Source organism: Bos indicus x Bos taurus, chromosome 7 (genome assembly GCF_003369695.1).
Source record: "Bos indicus x Bos taurus breed Angus x Brahman F1 hybrid chromosome 7, Bos_hybrid_MaternalHap_v2.0, whole genome shotgun sequence".
Lineage (NCBI taxonomy): Eukaryota > Metazoa > Chordata > Mammalia > Artiodactyla > Bovidae > Bos > Bos indicus x Bos taurus.
This window is the reverse complement of record NC_040082.1, coordinates 59,111,951-59,134,289: the sequence shown is the minus strand read 5'-3', so window position 1 is coordinate 59,134,289 and position 22,339 is coordinate 59,111,951. Positions and strand designations below refer to the sequence as shown.

Genomic DNA, 22,339 nt, shown 5'->3' with positions numbered 1-22,339 from the left:
AGATGAAATGATTGATTATTTTCTATAAATATAAATTATCAAAAATGATTCCAGGAAATTCCCTGGTGATCCAGTGGTTAGGACTCTGCACTTTCACTGACGAGTTCCCAGGTTCAGTCCTTGGTTGATGAACTAAGATCATGCAAGCTGCACTGTGCAGCGCAAAAAAAGGAAGTTCTAGAATCACATACCTTAATAAAACAATAACTTTTACAATTGAGTCAGTAGTTCAAAACCACCCATCTCCTAAAAGGGTAAGAGCATCCCAGAAGGATTTATCAGTGAGCTTTACCAAAAGTTCAAAGAATAGATAATCCCTTTATTTTTTAGTTTTCTTCAAAAGAGAAAGAAAAGTTAAACTGCACAGTATCTAACTTTGTAGCCTTGAAAAGTAATTTTGTTGCCTTGAAAATTAATTTTGTATATGCAGGGGAAAATCGTGATTTCTTTTCTAAAATTTTATTGATACTGAACAAATATTGGCTGAAATAATAAACCCAACATTCGTAAGTGAATAGTAGTACTATTCATTAAGTAGCCAGCAGACCTTCTAACAACATGGGGGTTAGGGATGCCCACCTGTGTAGTGGAAAATTTGCATGTAACTTTACCCATGTAATTCTGGTTTCTGCATCCCTGTGATCAACCAACCACAGATCATGTAATGTAGTACTTAGTTATCAACATATAAATGGACCCACACAGTTCGAGCCCCATGTTATTCAAGGGTCAACTGTATAAACAAATTTGATTTCTATCCTAAAAGAAAGATTTAGTGATCAGATATTTTGGGTCAAGTGATATAGGTTGTGGGATATACATTTTTAATTTTAGGACAAGAAGTGTAAATCCATTATAAAGTTGCAGCATTGTCTTATCAGCTGTTTCCTCAAACATAATTGTTCAAAACCAAAGGAATGGATGTATATTTATAGGGAGGAAAATAAAATAGGCAGCTTTTAACACCTTTTATTTCCAAAATTTTATTAATATGTTGAATTTTGAAATTTCAAAATTGAGGTGAGGCTCTTTGATTTCTTATTTTTAACAGCTATGGGAATATTTTAAATATACAGAATTAACAGTTAATTAAAAGTTTATTCTAAACAGGGCTTTCAAAATCTTTTGTCTTTGCCACTATTCATGGGATCTGGTTGCTTTGATGGATGTCACTGCCAAGCTTAAGAAATGAGAAAGCCTCCCCCCAAAAAAGGAAAAACGACATTAGTGTTGCCCACCCATGATCTAATAAAATGTATTATCTGATGCAGATAATCAATTTCTTAATCTAATTTTAGCTACTACTTTTAATTTATTGTTAACTTCTCTTTCTCTTATTTACCTAGTAGAAAATTTAAACTTCAAGCTTCATTTCTGTGAGAGGGAAGATTTGAGAGGTCAGTTATGCTTAGGTACCTTCTTGGTAAACAGTATTCAAGTACTTAATCATTTTAGATATTAGGTATATAATAGTAAGCAGAAATGGACATGATTGCTGTTCTTATGAAGCTTGCATTTTAGTGGTGGACATGTAACCCTAAATAGTTACACAAACTAATATGTGTTTGAAACTTAAAAAGGAGCAATTCGTAGAACTCTTTATAAGTTGATATTAGGAAAATTGATCTAGTTAAGAAGGTTCAGGATGATCTTCCTTGAGGACACAACACTTGAAACAATCAAGGATGAAAAGGAGCTAACAAGTGTTATAGGGAAGAGATAGCAGCTTAAGGAAAAGGGCCCTGAGACAGAAGGTAAATAGCAGTTGCTAAAGGGAGCACTTTCTTTCCAGTGTTTAGCTGATAGAATTCCAGTGTATAGTGTATTGACATGACTTTCTATGTCTTTCTGAGTAAGCTCTTCATGATGTGTATTCTGTTTTGTTTGAAGTTAATGGCCGGAATATTACATTTATCTACACTTGAATTTTCAAGTTCAAAATCCATTCTAAAACCACATTATTTTGGCATTGTCTATAGTTATGCATTCTTCATGTGTGTGTGTGTGTTAGTCACTCAGTCATGTCCAACTCTTTGCGACACCATGGACTGCAGCCGTCCAGGCTCCTCTGTCCATGGGCCCTTAGAGTTAATAAAGAATGGTTGGAAGCTATTTTATCATTCATTCTTCTTGCTGGTAAACTTCCTAGGAAGAACACAATCTTTCTGCTATTATAAGACTGCTTCTTTTGCCTTTGGCTGTTCAAGCATTTAATTTTACTCTAAAAAAATCTGCTCATTTGTGTTTTTCTTTTTCCTTTTCCCTTTACTCCTGAAATACCACAATGTTTGACTGGTTTCTCACCTTTGATACAACTCTTACTGGCTTCTGATATGATGTGATCCTCATAATCACCTCATAAAATTAAGGTTCCTTTTTCAGAGTTCAGATGAATAATTAGGGAAACAGTATTAGGGAAAAAAAAAATGCAGTTATTTCTTTTTGGGAATCAAACTAAACATAAGTCTAATTTTTAATGGTTACTGTTTGGTGTGCAAAACTGAACTTGCTGTTAGAAAGTTACACTAACTAGTGTGGACTGAAATTAATCCTGTATTTTCCAGGATTTGAGGTAGGTAACAGCAATGGTACCCCACTCCAGTACTGTTGCCTGGAAAATCCCATGGACGAAGGAGCCTGGTAGGCTGCAGTCCGTGGGGTCGCTAAGAGTCGGACACAACTGAGCGACTTCACTTTCACTTTCCACTTTCATGCACTGGAGAAGGAAATGGCAACCCACTCCAGTGTTCTTGCCTGGAGAATCCCATGGATGGAGAAGCCTGGTAGGCTGCAGTCCATGGGGTCGAACAGAGTCGGACACGACTGAAGCGACTTAGCAGCAGCAGCAGCATAAGTGATTGCATTGACTGAGTATTAAATCTTCATTATTTCTTATGTCATTGCTACTAAGTATTTAAGATGGATGGTTAATGAATTGGCACTAACGGATTATTTTATGTCTCTTTAGGAGCATGAATCTGAAGGTGGAAGAACACCTTTAATGAAAGCTGCAAGAGCTGGTCATTTGTGTACTGTGCAGTTTCTTATTAGCAAAGGTAAAGAAAGTACAAATGAGAATTTTCAAGAAGCTGCAACTTCTGTAAAAAGTTCCTAAACTGTTGTAATTTATGTTAAAGCTACTTTACCTGTAGTCTACGTATTGAATTCTAGTCTCTTATTGCTGTATATTCTTAGGAAGCAGAGTTCATAAGGTACTTTGCTGGAATCTTTATTAGTTTCAAGTTTGAATTTTCATCAACCAAACAGTATATACTTACTCCCAAAAGTTGGAAAAGTCAAATGTAAAATGTCCAGCTATGTATAGTAGATACAGTATTGTTCAGCACTTAAGGCAGTTCTGCTGGAAATAGGGAAGGATAGAGGGGAGAAAGTCTACTACCATTGTTTATGGTTTATATAGTTAAGTCAGCTGTATTAACAGCTTTAGAAATAATCTCATGTTGCTAATGTAAGGATGCTTATTGATGTACCTTGCCTTTCCCAAATGTACTTTCCCCTCCCCGCTAAATGTACTTTAATGTAAGTTAGGATTAGGTTCAGCTGGGTAGTTTTGAAAATTAAATAATTATTAGTTTCCCATAGGTTTATTTTTCTTTCATAAAATAAATCTGGTATTAAGGAAGAAGGAGGACCAAACATTGCTGTAGTCTTATCTAATTGGATCCATTGGGATTTTAAAAGGTAGTTGAACTAAAAATAAAGTCTTTTTTTCCTGGCGATCAAAATTAACTTACCAAAAAAAGAGGCTAAGAAAAGATTTTGCATTTAGACTTTCTTTAGATTATATTGTACAGAGCTATTGAACAACTTACTAAATTGCCTTTTAATATATTCAGATGATCTTATGTCTTCTCTTCATATCCAGGTCTCTAACTTTTAAAATACACAATATGAAAAATTATATTTCTCTTAAGTATTGTTTCAAAAGTTCTCTACCTTGAGACCTGGCTATACTGCCACATTTTAGAAGTAGATCAAAAATGTCTTTAAAGAGTTACATACAATGGTATTATTTGGTGCTCGTATATATGTTAAACTATATATATTTATTAATCTAGATTTTTCATCTTAGAAGTGGTATTGAATGAATGGACTGCAACAGTGTAGATGACTCTCACAAATATTATACTGAGTGAAAGAAGCCAGGCACAAAAAGAGTTCACTGTGTGATTTCATTCATATGAAGTTCAAAACCTAAAATCAGTTTGGAAGTCAGGATAGTACTTATCATTGGAGGGGTGGGTAGTGACTGAAAGCGTACACAAAGTGGGGCTTCTGGTATGTGGATAATCTGTTTCTTGATCTGGGTGCTGGTTACACAATTATGTTCACTTTGAGAAATATTTCAAACTATACGCGTATGATTTTTGTACTTTTTTATGTCTATGTTGTATTTCAGAAATGTTTCAAAAATCATATTGTCTGAGCTGGCTTTGCTAAGATTGCTTTTTTATTTTTCTTTGAAGGTGCTAATGTGAATAGGGCTACAGCCAATAATGATCATACAGTAGTGTCACTGGCATGTGCAGGAGGTCACCTGGCAGTGGTGGAGCTACTCTTGGCTCATGGGGCTGACCCTACTCATCGTCTCAAGGTATTCTACTTCAAAATAAGGAAATTATATATCATTATTAAAATATATTTCAGATATTTTAGTGCTTAATATTATTAATATTCATTACTGTTTAAGTTTTGATTTTATATGAGCTAAGAAACTAAATTTGTTTAGTAATCATATTATTAAAAGAAACTGACAATTAATTACAATATCAATTTTTCTCAGGATGGCTCAACAATGCTCATTGAAGCTGCAAAAGGTGGTCATACTAATGTTGTTTCTTATCTTTTGGATTATCCAAACAATGTTCTGTCAGTTCCTACCACAGATGTGTCTCAGCTTACCCCACCTTCTCAAGATCAATCTCAGGTAATATAAAATAGAATTTAAACTTATAAATATTCTTCAAATTGGAAATTTTGTTTAAAATTAGTCTTAGATAAAATAGGCTTATTTCTCTTTTAAAATTTGAATAAATCTTGTCCTAAATTCTTTTGAGATTTTCTTGAAAAGTACATGGAAATTTTTTAATTGTCTTTATTTACTGAAAATAGTGTTTGGTTTAAAAAAAAAAAATGCACACTTAATACCATATAAGCATTCCAAGTTGTCCTTTTATTCAGCTAGGTCTTTAGAGTTGTTAACCAAGAGAAAGCTTTTCCCTTAGTACCTCCCAAGACTGTTAATTATCCTGGTTGTTTTTATTCAGTTGTTAAGTCATGTCCAACTCTTTGCGACCCCATGAGCTGTAGCATGCCAGACTCCTCTGTCTTCCACAAACTCCTGGAGTTTGCTCAAACTTATGTGCATTGAGTTGGTGACACTATCTAACCATCGTATCCTGGGCCACCTGCTTCTCCTTTTGCCTTCACTCTTTCCTAGCATCAGGATCTTTTCCAATGAGTTGGCTCTTCACATCAGGTGGCCAAAGTCTTTTTTGGCTTCAGCAGAAGTCCTTCCAATGAATATTCAAGGTTGATTTCCTTTAAGATTGACTGGTTTGATCTCCTTGTAGTCCAAAGGACTCTTAAGAGATATACTGGAAATACCTTTTCTAGAGATATTCTAAAGATAGCTACTCTTATCAACCAGGAAAGTGTGAGTGATATATGCACCAAAAATTCATTAATTTTTAAAACTACCTAAAAATACAGAGAGTATGTAGAGAGTATAATAAGTATACAAAGTTCAGTGATGTCTTAAGTTCTTTTCTACAACAATATCCTGAGAACTGCTAAAATACACTAATTTGGGAAATGTGTTGGATTTTTTTCTTTTGACCCTATAGAATTTGAACAAGGGTAAATTGGTCAGTTGATCATGTTACTTTTATTCCTAGCTATAATTAAAACCAGCAAGGCTGTCTCCTTAACAAGAGAGTGATATTAATTCCATTTAGCTTAAATCATGGACTATGTGTAGATTGCCTGAATTTGCCCTATCAGTATTCTCAGAAATTATTGCTTGGTAAACAATGCTGCTGCTCCTTCTTTTTCATCTTCCTTTCCCTCTTATTCTTTTAAAGAAACAAAAAAGTTAATTTGGTGGTATATGAAGAAAATCTAAAATAAGATCTCTGTTTCATTGGGTGGTATATGAAGAAAATCTAAAACAAGATCTCTGTTTCATGTATGGACCTTTGTTTTATTCTTTGGTCTGAGATCATTTTTTTCTGAGTTGATTTTTTAGGTTCCACGTGTGCCAATGCATACACTTGCCATGGTTGTACCTCCTCAGGAACCTGACAGAACTTTACAGGAGAACTCTCCTGCTGTTTTAGGAGTACAAAAAGGTTAGTTCTTGAATTATTTTCTTTAAAATGGGCATTTTTATCACCTAATGTATGAATTCATAAAGATACTTTCATGGTACACAGTTACTGTATATCTAGAATTGAGGTAGGTAATTCTGACAAATGCTAATCATCTTGTATACCATTTAAAATAGGAAAGACAGAAGTACTAGGAAAATGATTTATTAAAATGGTAACATACTTCCAGGTGTAGTTTTCATCTGGCAATGCCAAAAATAAGCATATACCAAGTACTTCATTTTATTAAAGTAGCAAAAATGTATCAGGCATTCATTTTTCATTTCACAATGCTTTAGCTAAATAATACTATAATATGAGGAATGAAAATATGTGTTTGCTGTCAGTCAAGTCCTAGTATCATTGATGCAATTCAGTGAATGTCAATTTAAGAATTATATTTAGTTTCTTTCATGAAATCCATTTCACTGAATGGATTAACATCTGTCAGTATGTGAACATAGACAAATAACTATTAAAAAGTATATGAAAAACAGTCAAATGGAATATTGAAGAGGATACACTGTTTAAAGGACTCAAGTTTATGAGCTCTGTTTTTTTTCTGCTATATTTTCATTTGTAGATATAAAGTACCTTCACTTGATAATCATGTATGGTTGTCATATCTGAGTTCTCTGAAATAAATAGGTAGTATGTAAAGTATTAAAAACTACTACAGATAAAACCAACTTATAAGCATATTTCATCCATTATATGACAAGTTCTAGATGTTTGAAATCATAATCAAGTGTGTAAGTAGGTTTCAGTATCTTTAATACAACTTTTTTAAAAAATATAGCTTTAAGTAAAGTTGGTAAGGCGACTGTACAGCACCAAACAGAAACTTCTTTCAAATTTAATGTCAGTTTTAGTAATTTAGAGTATTGAGTGCCTTTACCAAGGATTACTTCATTTCTAAACTATTAATTTCAAAAATAACCTGCAGTCTCTCCAACTTAAGCTAATTCTAGCAGTTTTCCATTGGCTACCGAGCTATTCTAACTTCAGAAAATGAAGACTGCTATTTTTAGTCTTAAGAAATAAAAAGCAAATTAAGCATGTACTTGTTAAGAATCTGAGGATCCTAACCAGCTAATAGACTTTAGTAAAGTATTTGAACCTAAAAGCCTCAGTTTTTGTTGTTTTTTTGTTTGACTATATCCTATAGAAGACTGTAGTAACTTTGAGTAGGGAAATTCAGTACTACGTAAGAAATAATTGAAAAAATATTTATTGACACAGAGCCACAGAATAACCAAGAAATGAGCTAGGAAGGACACAGTATGTACAGAAAGGAAGTAAGGCATTTTAAATTTAGATCTACTATGTAAGTCAACTGAAATGTTTGGGTCATGATTTCTAAGTTGATACTTAAGTGAGTAATTGTATTTTTGCTTACTGAAATATCTTCTTATACTAATATCTACTTATTTTCTTCACTTTGATGTTTTATTACTTACTGAATAGTATTAAACTGAACCTACCTTTTACGGAATCTTTCATTTTACTAAATTATTAGGGCAGGAAAAATTAACACTTGTATCTAGACACTTGGCACTTGCTGTTGCCAGATACCAAGCGGTGTTGCCAACCCCAACATTTATTTTTGCAGGATGAAGGTGTAATAATGCGTTGTGTTTGAGTGCATCATAGAATATTATATGATTATAAATTAGGAAAAATAAATTGATGATGTAAAAGTACACCTGTGTGGATAGAAAAAGCTATCTTAAATTATTAAAGATATATTATTTTCTCCTTAATTTTTCTTCCTAAAATTTCTCACTTATGTCTCTGGAGAAGTTCCTTTGAGTGTTGAATTTGCTGTTTGATCCTTTTGTTTTTGTTTTTTCTAAGTCCATAGATATATGCATTGCATATGTAGCTAGGGATGGAGAGAGGATTCTTATTCTCTAGGACTCTTTTCCTCTTAGCAATCATCTTTTCAAGTTTATAACATTTTACTCCTATCTGAAGTCTTTATGCATATTTGCATCCTTTTAAAATATATTCATGCCCATAAGTCTTACCCAGGTGTTTTTTTATATATTCTACTCAAACATTCTTCTTTCATGTGCACCATTCGTCCAGGCTCCATCCATCTTGACTATAGTCTCCTGGTTTAGGCAACTAATTTCACTTATCCATTGTTAGTTGTCAAAGATTTGAGATCCTAGCTGACATTGATAGAGGCCTCAGAAATACCTTTATAAAAAAAGAAATGAAGCTGGGTAAGAGTGATATGCTCAGTTTCATAGCATTGTTTAGCTTTGTCATCTATAGTTATGAGTACACTTGGGAAAGGATATATAAGTAATATCAAACCTTTGTCTTTCCATATTTAATTTTTTAATAAATTTATTTATTTATTTTTGGCTGCACTGGAGGAGTCTTCATTGCTGCACATGGGTTTCTTTAGCTGTGGTGAATGGGGGCTACTCTAGTTGCGGCGTGCAGGCTTCTCATTGCAGTACTTTCTCTTGTGATACACAGGCTTAGTTGCCCAAATAGGAATCAACATGTTCCCTGCATTGACAGGCAAATTCTTAATCACTGGACCATCAGGGAACATTGGTTCCCAGGGACCACCACCACCCAAATTTAATTTTGTAAAGAAATTTGTTGACTGAAGCCACTTCTTGCATGTAATTTATTTGTAGTAACTGATTCTACTGAGATCCTAAATTGTGAGTCTGATGATTCTATGTAGTTGTATAGCTTAGAACTAACTAATCTATTGCAAAACATTAAAATGATATCAAGATAAAAAATACACTTCTTTTGTGTGCACCTCAGTTCCTCTTGAGGAGTCATTTCTTTTCTCTGAATTCCTGTGGTACTTTATTGGATCTTCCTTCTGTTTATGGTCACTCCTGCACCTTCACTTCCCCTTTGAACTTCAAGTATGGAAGGTTGAGTTAATCATACTTAATTCCTGGACTTTGTCATCATGGTTCCTGTCTTGTTTTACTTTATTCCTTTTTATCCCTCTCTCCACACCCATACTTCCCCTTAGGCAGTCCTTCTAATGTGTTTAATTTGTAGATTTTTTTGTTCTTACAAGTTCTTATAAAATGTTCACTTCTTTATGTATATTTTAATTTACGCAAGTGATATTATGTTGTATGTCCTGCTTGGTTTTTACTTTTTTCATATATTATTTTTTCAACATTATTTTTATTTATTTATATTTTGCTGCACTGGATCTTCTTTACAGTGTTCAGGCTTCTCATTGAGGTGGCTTCTTTTATTGAGGAGCACAGGCTCAAGGTGTGCAGACTTCAGTAGTTGCAACATGTGGGCTTGGTAGTTGTGGTGCATGGACTTAGTTGCCCCACAGCATGTGAGATCTTCCTGGACCAGGGATCGAACTCATGTCCCCTGCTGTAAGGCAGATTCTTAAACACTGGACTACCAGGGAAGCCCAACAGTTTTTAAGATCTATCCATATGTCTACCTCTAGATTGTTTCTACCTGTAGCATAGTGTTTATCCTGTATATCCTGTTTTTCACTTGTCCTTTCTCTCAGTGATGGGTACCCAAATTGTGTCTCATTCCCCACCAACACAGACAATGCTATGGTGAAAATTCTGGTACAGTCCCCTTATGGATCTGTATGAGAATTTCTTTGGGATAAACTCAGGAGCAGAATTGCCTGTCATAGAAAACCATAATGTTTATCTGACAAAGTACTATGAATTCACTCTCTAGAATGCTACAGCAGTTTACACTCCCACCAGCAATTGGTAAGGTTACTATATTTTACACCCCATTGCATTTCCATACCTGCCAATGCTTCAGTTTGTACATTTTTATCTCCCCTTTTAGACTGTAAGCTCTTTGAGGGCAGGGTTTATGTTGCTCGTCTTTGTATGGTCCACTGTGGCTTGCTTGTACTAGCTGTTAAATATTTGTTGAATAAGTTAATAAATGCCAGGATAAGAATATAGATTATTCTGAAGGCAAGAGAAAATTATTAAGAATTTTTAAGCAGAGTAACATTGTGTTTAAACAGGATGTTTAAGAACTTAAGCCGGAGTATTCTAAATTGTAGGGAAAAGATTGAAAACAAATATACATGAAAAGTAAGCATTAGGTTAACATACTGCTTTATATCCCTGAGTTGTTTATTGGAGTAGGTAACATGAAAAGTTCTCAGTTTAATAGCAAAGCATTAAAATTATATAGAAAAAGTATATGTACAGTAAATGAGGTTGAATATTCCTCTGGAAGATTTACTAATAATATTCTGTAGTAGATTTCCATTAGTAATCATGGCAGTATGGATTTACATTTGCCCAAATTTAATAATATCTTTTCACATATAACTGCTTATAGTAAAAGCAGTTGATTTAATCTATTGGCATATAACACAGATACTCTATTTTTGGACACTTGCTTAACCTTGGTGGTTGTAGGTCATTCATTATTTTCCTTTGGCCATTATTTTTCTGTTTCCCAGAGGACTAATTGTTTAGACACAAAAATGATTAATAGAATTAAACTGATTTCTGTAGTAAACCAAATATTTGACAAGTATATAATCTACCTCATTTTCTCACTTCCAATAAAAAATAAAGGCCACATTCCAAGCTCTCTCTGTATCAAAGTTTCCTATTGGAAACATTTTTAATTAACGGAGGAAAAGTGAAAGTTGAGGAAGTAGGATAGAAACCACGCCAAAGAGATAAGATGGTAACTTCACCTATGTTCCTAAATATTTATGAAATCACTCAGTGCTACCAAATGAATAGATTTATTTATTTCTCTCTGACTGTACAAGATGTTTGAGGAAGAAGGAGCTCTTTTATATTCTGACATCTTACGCTGCTACTTTCCTACATACTGAAAACTTTGTTGCTAAAAGGACACTTGTTTAACATTCTCTCCTTTTCCTCCAAATTGAAGGAGTTGCTTCAGCTTCTAGGAATAATTTGTTTTTCACCAACTTGACTTATTCATGATATTATAGCTTTTATTAGTGCTTTGATATGTATCTAGGCAATCGCACACTTCTATGGTTACTGATATTCAGTCATTGGATGTTTGGGGAAGAACTGCCTTTTGTGCATTAATTTCACCATCCTCTGCTTTTCCTGCTGCCTAAATTTAGGGCTTTTCGTCTCAATTTCAGTTAAATACGTTACTCTTTTTAATCTTCTGCTCTTTGTATTTTGTTAACAAGTTAGAGCCATTTCTTTCTGTTACTATTCTCAAAATTCTTGTCTTATTTTGGATCTTACTATTTATATAAGATTTTAAATCTGAGAATGTCCAAAGTGGTCATAATTAATTACCAGTCTTAGTGTTGAACTCTTAACCTAGTTTTCTTAATCTTAAATACAAATTACATAGGAACTATACAAGGGTGTTTTAAAATAATGTTGGAGGAGCTTGCGGAACTTAAGAATTTACTCTGCTGATGTCATTGAATTTGTTACACAACTGAAAATTTCCTTGCTGAGCTTGCAGATTCTGTGGCAGTTAAACTCCTTTTTCCTACCATTAATTGTCATGAGGTACTTTGAACAAGTAAAGCAAACCATGGTTTCCATATAATCTTAAGGAAATAGGTAGAAAATTATCTTACAAGCTAACAGCTTTTGCTCTTTAAGGATAAAATCTCTTCCCACCACTTTGCTCAGATAGAAATATAAAATTGAATATGGGTAATTATCATAGTGATTTTGGAACTGTGATTGTATGACCTTGTTAAAGACAGTATTTAGGGGAAAATCTGTTAGGCTTTTTATGATAACATGTTGCAGTTATTTGAGCTACCTGCAGTTTTGAGTTCTAACAAAGAAGCAGTTAAATCTCTGATTGTTTTGTCCAGTAGTTTTGTCGATCTCTGGCAGTTCAGAGCAATTAAACATCTAAAGGATTATTTTTTTTTCCTTTTGGACCTAGGACTCATTTTGAATGCATTGGATGAGCTAGTTTTTAAAACTCTGAAGTTACATATGTTATTCATATATATTGACCACAATCCTTGAGAATAGACAACTATTTTTCACCTGTTTTTTTTTTAACAACTTTAATATTGCTTAATTTTCATACCATAAAATTCATTTAAATGTACGATCCAATGACTTTTAGTAAAGTTACAGAATTGTGTAATCATCACCTCCATCTGGTTTTGGATCCATCACTCCAAAAAAATCTCTCATGCTTCTTTGTGATCAGCCTGCATTCTCACGACTGTAATCCAGGCAACCACTATTTTCCTTACCTGTCTCTCTAGATTTGTCTTTTCTCTATAGATCTGATATAAATGGGATTGTACAATATATGGTCTTTTGTGCCTGGACTCTTCACTTAGCATAATGTTTTCAAGGTTCATCCATGTTGTAGTATATATCAGTAGTTTGTTCCTTTTTACTGTAGAATAGCCCCAGTTCTTCCTAAATAAGATTAAACCTTAAACTGGCCTCAAAGTGGTTATTATATATTTCTTCCATTTTATGTCCATGTTAGGATTATTGATAATTATTTTGCCTTTGGGGAGTAAGTTTAAGTGTGACTGAAAACCTTCACTTAAATGTATAATTATTTCATTTTTAATGTACACTGCCAATATGAGTACTCCTGTATGGGAAGTCTGATTTTCTCCCAGGTAATGTTCATTGTTTCTCTCATAGATTTTTACGTGAAGTATTTACTTAAACTCAGAATAATTGTCCTTTGTAATATAAGTTTAATACAGTGTTCAGGTAGTGAACTTAAACACTTATGGAAGTATTTGACTTAATTAATGAACAATTTAGAAGGTTATATCTTAATTAATTTCAACCTATATTTTAAAATAATAAAAGAAACATTTTGGTAATTTGAAAAACACTTTTCCCCACTTTGATCTACAAGTTATAATTTCTTGCAGTAATCTGTATGTACACAGTTAATATTGTAAAAAGAAAAATTGGTCAGTTAAGCTAACATTTATGATACCCTCAACATTATTTTGGTTCTGCTTTAGATTTTATGTTCTTTAAAAAGTCCAATTTAATAAGCAGAATTTTGAGATTCTTTCCTCTTTGATTTTCCTTTTCTCCCTACCCCTGTCTTGTTTTCCAAAATCATCCAATCCTAAATATTGCATTTTTTAAATTTAAAAAAGTCACATTTTTTTGAATTGGCAACATCCCTGTTTGTGCTATGTAAAATCGAAGAGTCTGGTCATTAGCTACAACTGGTGTGAATCTTTGAGCGTTCGTCTGCAGCGCTAGTTATATGGGTTTGGGAGGGAGGATGTGGGGGGGGTGGGGGTGGGGAGAGGGTGGGGATTTTTTTTTCTTTCTTCTTCTTTTTATTTTTATTTTTTTTTTTAGCATGGCACATTTTCAAACATTTTTCATGTGCTTAGGTACATCCAAGCAGAAGTCCAGTTCCCTGCAGGTAGCAGATCAGGACGTACTGCCACCTTTTCACCCATACCAGCCTTTGGAGTGCATAGTAGAGGAGACTGAAGGAAAACTGAATGAACTGGGACAAAGAATTAGTGCTATTGAAAAAGCACAGCTTAAATCATTGGAGTTAATTCAAGGTGAACCTCTGAACAAAGATAAGATAGAAGAACTTAAAAAGAACAGAGAAGAGCAAGTCCAGAAGAAGAAGAAAATACTGAAAGAACTGCAGAAAGTGGAAAGGCAGTTGCAGATGAAAACACAGCAGCAATTTACCAAAGAATATCTGGAAACCAAAGGTCAGAAAGACACAGTATCTCTACACCAGCAGTGCTCTCATAGAGGAGTCTTCCCAGAAGGGGAAGGAGATGGTAGTCTCCCAGAGGATCACTTTTCAGAGTTACCTCAGGTTGACACAATCTTATTTAAAGATAATGATGTTGATGATGAGCAACAGTCTCCACCATCGGCAGAACAAATTGATTTTGTCCCAGTCCAGCCTTTATCATCTCCACAGTGTAACTTTTCCAGTGAATTAGGTTCTAATGGGACAAATTCTCTTGAACTTCAGAAAGTATCAGGTAATCATCAGATTATAGGACAGCCTCAGATTGCTATTACTGGACATGATCAGGGGCTGTTAGTGCAAGAACCAGATGGACTAATGGTTGCAACTCCAGCCCAGACGCTTACCGACACTCTTGATGACCTGATAGCAGGTGGGTTAAGAAATATACCTATAATAATTTCTCTTTAATTTTTGTGCTCAACTTCTTTACACAACTTTCCAAAAACACCAACTTGGTATTTTTCCTTAGAACTATGTTTATAAAATCATTTCTTGAGGTGTTTTGGAAGTGACTTTAACTAAACTCAACAGCATTAAAACACAAAAGTGTGCTTTCCCTCTTCTTTTTCATTATTTGCAAAAGCAAAGAAATAAAGTTGTCATGATCCTTTATTTTAGACCTTTGGTATCAAAATCACCCTGTCTCATGTCTTGGGTAGGAGATCTCAAAATAGAATTTCTTTGCAGGCTTTAGAGATAATCATATAAGATTAGACATTTAATTTTCCTATTGGTGATTTTCATATTTGGAAATGAGAACTCTAAATCACATTGCTTTTCTTTATGATTTTATTAGATCAATTTAAACATTCTAATTAAAAGGGATATTCAGAAAAAAACCATAAGCATTCCATATTGTTAAAATATGTGTGATTAGAAGATCTAATGTACATTGAAAGTATTGTCCATTTGATAATGATTTGGAGATTGGGCTTTTTGTAGTAACTGTCTTGATGAAAGCGCACAGACATCACACACACACTCAAACACACACAGAGGTAATCACCAAAGCAAAAAAGAGACCAGCCTTATAAACTTAAAGTATATGTTTCTGTTTATTGTTGTGTGGAAAATTACAACTAGATATGAAATGAGGTGCACAAGTTTACTTTCCCTTTCATTGTCCTTGCAGCAGTGGGAAAACAGTGCAATTAATCATTTACCTTCCTAAAGATGGCTGGTGAATGTATCACCTCCATGAGAGCGCAGTTCAGAAATGCAGCCAGAATGGCTGTTGACAGTGGATGAAGACCAAGAACTAAGATGTAGCTGGAGTGATATTCAAAGGCAGGCCAGTCCTCTGTCTCTTGATTGCAACATTTTTTTTTTCTTTACTGTTGTCTGTTTCTTCTTGTCATATTCTCCTCCCCTCCTCTCATCCCAGTTATGCTTTCCCAGTTTCCTTTCTTCTTCTGTGAGCCTTTAGTCTTCCTAATCTTTACTGAATCTTTTAAATGTGGAATAAAATTACTTAATTCAGGAATTTTATTGGGCATGTGTATGACTTCCAGTGTTTATTGTAAGAGTGCCTTTGAGGCTTCTCTGATATGTAATAGGTATCGCTGTGCAGAGGAGGAATGTCTTAGTTTTCATAAAGAAAATTAAAATGCTAGGAAATGTTTTAAGGAGTTAGATTCTTTATTCTTTAATTTTATTTTTTATATCTTCAGCCCATAGCCACTTCACTCAGATTAACTTTGTGTTATTAGCATTGCAAGTTGTTATAAATATTGAATAACTTTATAGTTCATTTATGGTTCTGATTTCTAATTTGGTTAAAGCAGATATTAGAGTGTAAAGTATGATTAGGATTAATAATAATGAAACTCATGACCTGGAAGGAACATTTTTAAGACTTAGGGTTCTATAAATATCATTATAATCTTCCTAATTAAGTACTCCATTTGCAGTTATGAAACCCATATTACTGATCAGTTTAGTTTGTTGGAACTTAGGACCTGTCCTTTTATTTTTAAAGAATGGAGAAAACATCTCTAAAGGGTACTTGTAGGTGTTAACTTTATGGTAGTATTTAAGGCTATTTCTTGTGGAGGAGGTCAAATTCTGTTTATTCCATGAAGTATTTGTTAAATTGAAGTGACCTTTTATAAAGTTCACATGAAACTTCAAAAAATCAGTTTAGAAAACATCTTTTAATTATATTTAACATTAATCTAAATGAATAAAATTTAATTTCTTTTAGACATTAATGTCTCCTGACACAGTTGGCCCACCATACTGTACAATATTCTTTTGTTAATAAGCTTTAAAGTATAAATCTGTCAATACATTAAAAATTATATGTTGCATAGCTTGTGGGATCTTAGTTCCCTGAACAGGGATCAAACAAACCCTGGCACCCAGCAGTGAAAGTGCAGAGTCCTAACCACTGGCTTGCTAGTGAAGTGAAGTGTTAGTTGCTCAATCATGTCCAACTTGTTGCAACCCCATGGACTGTAGCCTGCCAGGCTCTTCTGTCCAGGGAATTCTCCAGGATTGCCAGGGAATTCCCTAAAAATTATCTTTATTTAAAAGCTTTTCATTTTGTTGAAGCTTATATTTTAAAATATATAACAAAAAGGGTGACTTGCCTCAAAATTTAAAATGTTATTTTATTAAGTCTGAATTTCTCTTAATTTCTTAATTGAAGGTGAAAAAAATTAAATAAGGATGAATTAGGTAAATACCTAGTTCCATGATTATACAATATGTTAATATGTCAGTAAAATTATAGGTTAGGCCAAAGATGTAATTAATTTTACCTATATCAAATCTAGTTATCATGCCTTTATATGAATCATGCCTTATTAATAAAAGAGAATACATCTTAAGATTTTACTTTAGATAATGGCAGTAAGTTTTACTCTTAGAAGGGTTTTTTTATTTTTTGTTTTTCCCAGCACGCCAGGCATGTGGGACCTTAGTTCCCTGACCAGGGATTGAACCCTCACCCCCAGCATTGGAAGGCAGAGTCTTAATTAACCACTGGACCACTGGGGAAGTCCCAGGATTTTTTTTTTTTTTTTAACTGCTGTTCTATCTCAAAATATTTGTCATGAAAGCTAGTTAGTTAGATACATAATTTATTAATGTCATAACTTCACTAGTTGACTGACAGCAGTTTAGTATATAGTCTTAGATGTATCATACTTGATATAGTCCCAACCAGAATATATGTTTACTCTCAGATTGGAAACATGGTTCTTCAGGTCCATTTCTTCCGAAAATAAGTGCTGGGCTTTCGAGGTTATCATAATAGCAAGTGATTCTCAGTTCAGATGTCTAGAATAAAGGTCTAAAAATAAACAGCAATTTAAAGAAATTCAAAATAGCTTTGACCATTGAGCACTTCTAGAAACATCTAGCAAAATTTTCATTCTTAATATATAAAGTTCCTTAGTTAAAAAAAATCAACTAATACCTCTTTATTTACATTTATTGAGCACTTGCCATTTACCAAGCTCAGTGCTAAATGCTTTTATATATGTAATTTCATGAGCTATTTAGTAATACTAAAAAATAAGTCCATTTCCCATCTATTTTTCTGTTGAAAACTGAGGCTAATGGAAATTAAGTTGCTAGTTAAATGTTAAGATTCAAACTCAATTCAGCCAGGTTTAAGAACCTTAGATATAATATGCATGCATTTGATTCAACTGGAAGTTCTGAGTTTATATTTAAGATATTATTTTCTTAGAATTCTAAATTGTATCAAATAACAATTTCCCTTGTTTTTTTTATGTTAAGATATGATTTGTATATAAGGTTTAACACAGTTTTATGACTTTAGAACATTGCTAATGTTGTTGGCATCTTAATAGGCTCTCAACATGTACCAATTCAAAAGTATCTTGCTTCAAGCAATCTGGTGATAGTCAATTTAGGTTTTAGAATGAAGTAATTGGAAAATTATCTTTGAGGGAATTTACAATAAAATATCTTTAAGTAATCATTTCTTCTAGTAGATGTTAATATTTTATTTATAGATTGTTATTTATATGGAAATATTTAATATGGTTACTGTTACCTAAATTGGATTACAGTGATTTAATGTCTTAAGACCTTGCAACATTACTGTCTTCCATATTGCCTACAAAACTGTCTTAAATTTTATAAAGAAGTAAGTAAAGTATCACCCCATTTTAGGATAGTACATAAATTTAATTTGAATTATGTAGTGACTTTCATGATAATGATCTGTTTTGGTCATTTTCAGAGGCATTTTGTTCAGACGTAGGAAGCATTTTAGGATTTTTGAAATTGTTATAGTCCTGGTATAATTTTATCTTAATAAATCCTTTATTCCACATATACTTTTAAAATCTTTGCTATTTTCTAGTTTTATCTTTAGAACTTTTCATATGTAATTTATCCTTTTAATGTCACTTCTGTGGAATGTTTCTGATTGTCATTATTATAAGGAGGAAAAAAATGTTCCTAGGGTACTGCTGTACCAAAATGTACAATCAACGTAGCAACACTTTTTTGATAATAGAGCTGTTAAATGTACAAAAGTATTTTTTAAAAACCAACTCTGTAAAAAAAAGTCTTTTATACCATCACATTCTGACATAGCACTGTAGTCAACTATTTAAATTTTTTTGAATATCTGTTTTTCATAATCACAAAAAGAGATAGCATGAATAAATTTAACAACGATAGAAAAGTAATTCTTTATTAACGTGTTAATGATTATGAGACTGTTGTTAAAATCTTAGTGTTACAAAGGTGCTATATATCAAAGTTTAGTGTCTTGTTTCTGGAACTTTTTTCCAATCTTATCAGCTGTTTTGAGGGGGGCAGCAAAATACTATGTGCTTTTAATTCATTCAGTGACAGATTTTTAAAGCTTTGTTTTCATGCACATTCTTGTAAGGCAAAACAAATGTTTATAATCATTTTTATTTATAACCATACGGCTAAATATTTGTGTATATTTATGTGGTAACAGAAGCTGCAGAAATTCATATGATCAAGATGATTTTATATATATTGGTTGGGAGGAGGGAGGGACAGCTCATGTAGAAACATCCTTAAAATTTGCTATTATTTATAAAGAAGTAGCATACTACACTTAATCTTTCATACTTGTGGTCATACGTATCCTTGATTGGGATTCAGCCATATCAAAATTCTAGAGAGAAAACATTCTCCAACCATTGAAATGCTTACATTTTCCTTTATGACTTATGTGTTTTTGATTGACTTTTAGCATGGGTAAGAGGAAGTTAATTGCCATCACTGAAACTTTGTTGTCTTTTTCTATATTATTGATTATATATTTTTTCTGAGTTTTTTCTTTCTTGAGTGAATTATAATGTTTTATTTTTCAATGCAGTGATTGATAGTAACTGAAGTCCTATAAAATATCTGATAATTACATATATTGGGCACTTACCGTACCAAACACTTGTTAAATGCTTCTTTTATACATTATCTCACAGACAATTCACAATATCCCTCTGAGATGGGTCCTGTTTCCCCCTCCATGGGGCAAACTCTTGTCTTTTATGAAAGAAAAGAAATATGCAGAGCCACAAAGATAAAATTTCATTTAATTCAGTTTCAGACACTAGATTTTGAGGTCCCAAATAAAAGTTCCAGTGTTCATTTTTAAAGCAATTTGATTTCAGACACTGATTCATTTTAGCAAATTTTCAGAGTAAATATTGAATTTTAAAAATACATACTCTCTGTTATTTATGAGAGAGATACTCTGACTTGTTCTTTCCCTTCTTCTACATCTTCTATTTTTCTTCTTCTTTTTTTAAAATTTGCATTATTTTCAGGATATTTTTATCTAATTGCCTTTTATAAACTAAGATTTACAATTCTTTTTTTCAATTGGAAACTATTTTCTTCCTACTGACACTGTAAAAGGCTGCTATTTCTTCTGTATTCACTAAATGCCAGGTACCATGCTCAGTATTCTATTCCCAACAACCTTACAATGGAGGTACTATATTTATCATCCCATTTTACACATAAGGAAATTGAGGTTCTGAGAGTTTAAATTACTTGCCCAAGATCAGAAAGTCATTGGTAGAACTGGGATTCAAACATATGTCCATCTGACTCAAAAGCTTGTGATTTGACTACTACATTGTATTACTGCTATAGAATATTCTGTTTTCTGTGTTTTTTTGTATACAAATGACTTTACTTTTAAGTAGAATTCAGCAATATGAATATTGTTTTTCAGCTGTGAGTAGCAGAGTGCCCACTGGCTCAAACAGCTCTTCTCAAAACGTAGAATGTCTTACACCTGAACCCTGTTCTCAGTCTCCAAGCAATGTGGCTTCTCAGTCTATACCCCCTGTGTATCCTTCAGTTGACATTGATGCACATGTAAGTAGACTGCTTTATTTATATTTATTTTTTGCATATTCCAATTTTCTTTGGAAAGGAAAAGATTCATTGTACATTAATTGTGGAAATTAACATTATTTGCTCTTCAATCAATAACCCCACCATAAACAGAAAAAAGTTTAATTCTTTTTTTTTTTCCTTTTCCTAGACTGAGAGCAATCATGACACTGCATTAACCCTAGCTTGTGCAGGTGGCCATGAAGAACTTGTATCTGTACTCATAGCACGAGATGCTAAAATTGAACACAGAGACAAAAAAGGTAAGAAGTGTTAGAAATAAAGTCTTGAGTGTCAGAAAACAATTTCTTTTTCACTATGGGTAAGTAGTTCCTGGACTATTTAGTGGAAAGATGGGTTAGCATATTTCAATTAAGTATATCCATATTTGTTCATCTACAGAGCCAAATTATTATTCAGAAATTCAGGGAAGTACAGCAAGTTGTGTTTGCTTTTTCCTTGGTCCAAAAGTAGAGCATACAAAGGTATCAAAGTTTATTATGATTATAAGCTGGAATAGTTTTCTTTGACTTAGCATTTTCTTTTTATCAAGTATTTATGGGGTTTTGTCAGTAACAAATTAAGGTTTAAAGCAGTTTTATGTTAAATGATTTTAAGTATCTGTCCTAAAGATTTCTTCCTCCTAAAACAATAGAGAATTAAAAAACAGTGGCTTAATAAGTAAAAAACACAAATTTGACTGAGATTTTTATTTTCTGATTTAGGTTTCACACCACTGATCCTGGCAGCAACAGCAGGACATGTTGGAGTTGTTGAAATCCTTTTGGATAAAGGTGGAGACATAGAAGCACAATCTGAACGAACTAAGGATACTCCTCTTTCATTAGCATGTTCTGGTGGACGTCAGGAAGTATGCTGATGTTTATTTTCACTTTGTAAACATTTTATTTGTATTTTAAATATGCATGTGCTTAGTAGTTTAGCTACATGAATAAAACTTGCATGCGTTTTGAGATATTCTTTATATTAAATTTAGTGAGAATAGTAAATGTCCTTTTAAAGAATCTATTCTGAATGGAGCAAAATCGTAACACATGAAATGCAAATTTGTCACTTAATAATTGAGGAAGTGAAAGAGTAACAACTTGTTATTTCAATATAATTAGGATTTCATAGGTCTGAATTCCTTGATATAAAATTGAATTCATTTATCTAGTACTGGTATTTGAATATTTACTATCTGATTAAAATGTTAGATATTTAGAGAACTTAAAGAAGCACAAAGATTTCTTTGTGCTTCATTCATTATAAGATGAACCCTTGGTGTAAACTAGATTTCTCTGTTCCTATTTTACTTTGTAGGTGGTAGACTTGCTGTTGGCTCGGGGTGCAAATAAAGAACATAGGAACGTGTCTGATTATACACCGCTGAGTCTAGCTGCATCTGGAGGATATGTTAATATCATTAAGATTCTGCTTAATGCTGGGGCAGAAATTAATTCAAGGTATCTATCACCTGTTCATTTTATTATTCATGATTAATAAATTATGACCTTAGAGTTAAGTGTTTTCCCCTAAATATTTAGACAGATGCCATTTTTAAGCAAGATAATACTAAAATTGCAAGGCCAACAATTATTCCTATAGTAATCAGAGCTTATTTCAGCTAACATGGCTGTTTTCAAAGAGGTTTCATTTCAGAAAACTGTTATATATAGTTAGAAATTTATAGCCTCTGAATAGGGGTTGTGTTTTTAATTGTGAGATTTTCCTAATTATGAGATTTTCTAATTTTGAGACTAAACAAATAAAATCTATTCTTTGGTGTTAGAAAGCTTTCTTTTCACTGAAACTTTTACATTTTTTATGTT

The 22,339-nt window shown here is 33.0% G+C and overlaps 1 protein-coding gene across 10 annotated transcripts in view; it reads left to right on the top strand.

The window, feature by feature from the left end:
• LOC113895271 (ankyrin repeat and KH domain-containing protein 1) overlaps window positions 1–22,339 on the top strand; it is a 112,597-nt gene that overhangs the window by 61,329 nt on the left and 28,929 nt on the right. For 8 of the 10 annotated variants that reach the window (XM_027546262.1, XM_027546260.1, XM_027546259.1 and 5 more), the window contains 9 exons: window positions 2,969–3,056; window positions 4,488–4,615; window positions 4,805–4,948; window positions 6,269–6,371; window positions 13,753–14,511; window positions 20,344–20,489; window positions 20,659–20,770; window positions 21,233–21,378; window positions 21,831–21,973. In XM_027546262.1, coding sequence (XP_027402063.1) covers window positions 2,969–3,056; window positions 4,488–4,615; window positions 4,805–4,948; window positions 6,269–6,371; window positions 13,753–14,511; window positions 20,344–20,489; window positions 20,659–20,770; window positions 21,233–21,378; window positions 21,831–21,973 — 1,769 coding nt within the window. The remainder of the gene's footprint in view (window positions 1–2,968; window positions 3,057–4,487; window positions 4,616–4,804; window positions 4,949–6,268; window positions 6,372–13,752; window positions 14,512–20,343; window positions 20,490–20,658; window positions 20,771–21,232; window positions 21,379–21,830; window positions 21,974–22,339) is intronic. The other 2 variants (XM_027546267.1, XM_027546266.1) reach the window with 1 other exon arrangement.